This window comes from Rhagoletis zephyria, unplaced genomic scaffold (genome assembly GCF_001687245.7).
Source record: "Rhagoletis zephyria isolate East Lansing unplaced genomic scaffold, Rhagoletis_zephyria_1.1 Rzeph_scaffold_13596, whole genome shotgun sequence".
NCBI lineage: Eukaryota > Metazoa > Arthropoda > Insecta > Diptera > Tephritidae > Rhagoletis > Rhagoletis zephyria.
Genome location: NW_016170667.1, coordinates 6677 through 10345, shown reverse-complemented (window position 1 = coordinate 10345; position 3669 = coordinate 6677). Strand labels below are relative to the sequence as shown.

At 37.4% G+C, this 3669-nt stretch overlaps 1 protein-coding gene across 1 annotated transcript; it reads right to left on the bottom strand.

The window, feature by feature from the left end:
* Positions 1-1367: 1367 nt before the first annotated feature.
* On the bottom strand, positions 1368-2162 carry LOC108378214 (cytochrome b5 domain-containing protein 1-like). Its single transcript, XM_017634506.1, has 3 exons — positions 2037-2162; positions 1588-1953; positions 1368-1502 (listed from the first exon to the last, which is right to left on the bottom strand). Exons 1-3 carry the CDS (start codon positions 2160-2162, stop codon positions 1368-1370), a joined length of 627 nt encoding a protein of 208 aa, XP_017489995.1.
* Between the last annotated feature and the right edge of the window lie 1507 nt (positions 2163-3669).

Genomic DNA, 3669 nt, shown 5'->3' with positions numbered 1-3669 from the left:
TCAAATCATTTTTCCGTACTGAGAACTAAAATAATTTGAAGCGTATAGCCATAAGCCTCCTCTTTGATTTGATATAAATTCGATGGCAATCGTAGAATATTTTTAAAATATATCCACCGCCCTTTCTCCAGCGCTATGGGTGCGAGACCACCACACCACCAAACATTGCCTGATGCAAACCATTCTTTTTTGAAACTTAAACTCAGTCCAGGATTTTGTGCAACTTATTTCTAGTTTTTGGGAAAGTTCTATTTCCATGAACTACATATTTTCTTTTTGATCAAATGCAACGGTGAGTTGTGGTATTGAAACGAGCAAAAATTATATTTGTGAGTGAGCATTTGAAGGAGGCGCCTTCCTATAACCTGCTGAACCACTTGCTGCTCCAAACGATATTGAGGAGGTCCAAGAGCTACGCCTCTGCTATCTCTTCCAGAATGGTGAAGAAGCGCTATCTCAGGTGTTTAGATCCCCACGGCTGTAGTTCCGGATATCAAGACAGAAAGTTGATTCCTGTTGAGAGAACTCGTTGATAGTTATGCTTCATCAATGTATTTGGAATTTCAGAAGCTCTTATCCCTGTTTTCCTATTAAAAGCGGACATTTGTAACTAAACAGCGGTTTTGCAGAGTTGTCCGTCGGTATTGATATGCCCGGAAACGCAGAAAAAAGTGATGGCACAATCGCCAAAGCGGCATTTTACTAATTTAGAACTTAAGGTTCAGCTAGTCTAAACTTAACTTAGGTAAGAAATCGTCAATGATTGCTTAACACGTCAACTTGGCCAGCAGGGAAAATATTTTGCGTTTGTATTTTCCCTTTCAGCTGATTGTCTGATTGTCACTTTGTCGCCTATAAGCCACATCAAAAAATTCCTGAACAAAAATTACTGCATTGGGCAATATATTAGCTTACGTTACGTAAATTAAGTCTAGACTAACTGAGCTTTTAGTTATCAAAACCGCTTGGTTATCGATAAAAAAATTATAACCTAGTTTTTCGGATTGGAACTGTGCTAACACTAATATAGTGACATAATGCCTTTTTGAAATCATCACGACGCGTTTATAGTTTTCAATCTGCTCCCAAAATGCAGAAAAAATGCATAGCTCGAAATTTTTAAACAATTTTGGGCAATTTTGCTTCATTTTCTCGAAAATTTAGATTTTTTAGTTATGATAGTCTTTTAGTAAGTGAGCATTGTGACACCCTATCTTTTCAAAGTGATCAAGCCGATTCGATGAATTTTGTAGAATATGAATGTATTATCGCACATTGATGATTACAACAACAAATACTGATTGATTATTAAAAAAAACATGCAGCTCACATACAATTGTAAATAGTTGTAAATATTTGTTTTAGTTTTACGCGATTGTCACATCATTGGTATAGTAGAGCCAAATTGATGGTGGTGGCAGATCATAATTACAATTTTCCTCTTCAACCAAGCCATTTTCGTCCAAAGTACCTTTTAAATTTAATTTAACGCCGCATTGAAGCTAAATACACACACAAATTCAAAAGCATATACTCACTAAAATTTGCAAAAATTCTAAAACAAAAAAAAGGCCTATAATTCTTTACCCTATTCGATAATTTCCGCCACACGTAGCTACCGGCATGATGGTTATACAATTGCTTGTATTTGCATTGTATATCATAAATGGTATCCTCATCGCACACCTTCATCAGCTGTGTGGTGCCGGTGAGTGTATTGATGATGCGTACGCGCCGATCACGCCTCGTCAAGCGGCCGATATGATACATTGGATCCTGACTCCACAGTTTGCCCTTTGTCTTGCACATTTCGCTGAGCGCCGTTTCTAGGATAGGTGGAAAGAGTAGACGCGGCCGGCCGGTTACCGGCGAAGCTTCGGTTTTGGGCATTAGTGTCTCCTCGAAGAAATGCGAAAGATCCTTGCCACCGAAGGCGAGTAAATATTCCAGATTCTTGTTGAAAGATACATATGTATATGTAATTGAGATGCCACATTTCTATTGCACTATTCACTGCTGCTTTAACTGTTACTTACGCTATTCCAGTGATCGCATCGATCTTTCATAAGCGGCGTCAGATTTAGCACATTGCCGTGCAACACAACCCAGAAATCATCTTTTTTGTTGTGCAACACCACTTCGTCGAATAAGTAATAGCGCATTTTGTTCGATTTGGCAAAATATGTATTAAGTTGATTTGTCTATTTAGATTCAAATGTATGAATTTTTGATTTTTTTTCTTGAAAAGAAAATACTGAATGTAAAAAATAACTTATGAAAATTTGAAGTGCTTTAAGCAAGGCGAATTCATACAAGGTGGTGGTTACCGAGGCAAGGCTAATCATAATTACCAAAATTAATATTTTGTCGTACATTTTTTGCGTTATGATTGTCATCGAGCGTATAATTTGTTAGTGTGGTATTAGTTAGTTCGCGATTTTGCTGAAGCTTTGCAGATTTTTAAAATTTCAAAGAACAATTAAAAGCCTAAATAACAAAACGCAATAATTTAAGTAGTATTGGAAATAAAGAATATACATGCATTTCCTTTCTAATTCAAATGTTGTGGAAACTTTTAGACACCCTTTATCGCGTCCACTTTTGACATAATTCTGCACTAGGAAGATGAAGCAGCTAGTTTTAATTTGTCTCATCGCAACCAATATAAGGAAAGTAGCTTTCATAAGAATACAAAGCCCCTGCAGAAAAGCAAAATTTAAAGAATTCTCGAAACATCTTAATTGAAATTCAATAACCTATTCTTAAGTACACAAAATAATAAAAAATTCTATTCAACATTTTATCTACAACGTCTCTGCTTAGTACATTGAACTCTACGCATAGTCAATAATTTGGTTTGCAAATGTAAACAAATGCGCTCCATTGCAAACACATCAACATACATACATACATACGTACGAGCATGTGTAAAAGTAAATAAATATAGACATGCAGCTCGTTGCAGCGAGTGCATTTGTGAAACTACATATTTTACTACCTGCTGACTTTGTTAAGATTTCAGCGCAAAAATATTCACACGACGCTTTTGTTGGTAAATAGTAATAAAAATTCGAAATGCTAATGGCACAACGGCAGCAACAACAGCAACAACAACATAGCCAGAAGCGATGCAACAACACGCATGCATACATTACAGGCAACAACAAAGCAAGCAAAAGTAAACAAAGGCTGCGAGGTAACGCAACGACTGACTGCCTTTTCGCCGCGGCTCCCTCCTCCTGCTGCTGCTGCGCAAAACCCAAACAAATCAAAAGACTTAGGGCAGCAACTTGTTCGCGCGCGCGCGCATACGCGAAACAAGTTTAACAGCGTGTTTCGTTGTTTTTTTTTTTGTTTTGTTTTCGGTTGAAACTGTATTGAATTTCATTTGATGTGCGTTCGCCTACGTTGTGCGCTGCGCTGTCGAGGGCGTAGTTAGTTCTGTATGTTTGCGCTGCTCCGCTTAAATGTGGACACATATTGGCGCGCATATTAAAAAAAAAAAAGTGCCTTTGTACTTATTGTTTATCTCTATCCTTTCCCATAACCCGGTGGAGTGTGTAATAAAAACTGAATAGTATTGAATGTAGTTACAGTCGTTGTAGGAGAGTAAGCAGAGTAGTTTCTTGCTGAAAGCTCAGGATACCTCCAGCCTCCATAATGAAAGCT

What these genes read in the sequence shown, in the direction of transcription:
- LOC108378214 (XM_017634506.1), bottom strand. Translation starts at nt 2,162, where the DNA reads ATGCGCTATTACTTATTCGACGAAGTGGTGTTGCACAACAAAAAAGAT. An exon ending in GATGCGATCACTGGAATAGC is followed by an intron (nt 1,954 to 2,036) that starts GTAAGTAACAGT and finishes TCTTTCAACAAG; the next exon opens with AATCTGGAATATTTACTCGC. An exon ending in GGCGGAAATTATCGAATAGG is followed by an intron (nt 1,503 to 1,587) that starts GTAAAGAATTAT and finishes GTGTGTATTTAG; the next exon opens with CTTCAATGCGGCGTTAAATT.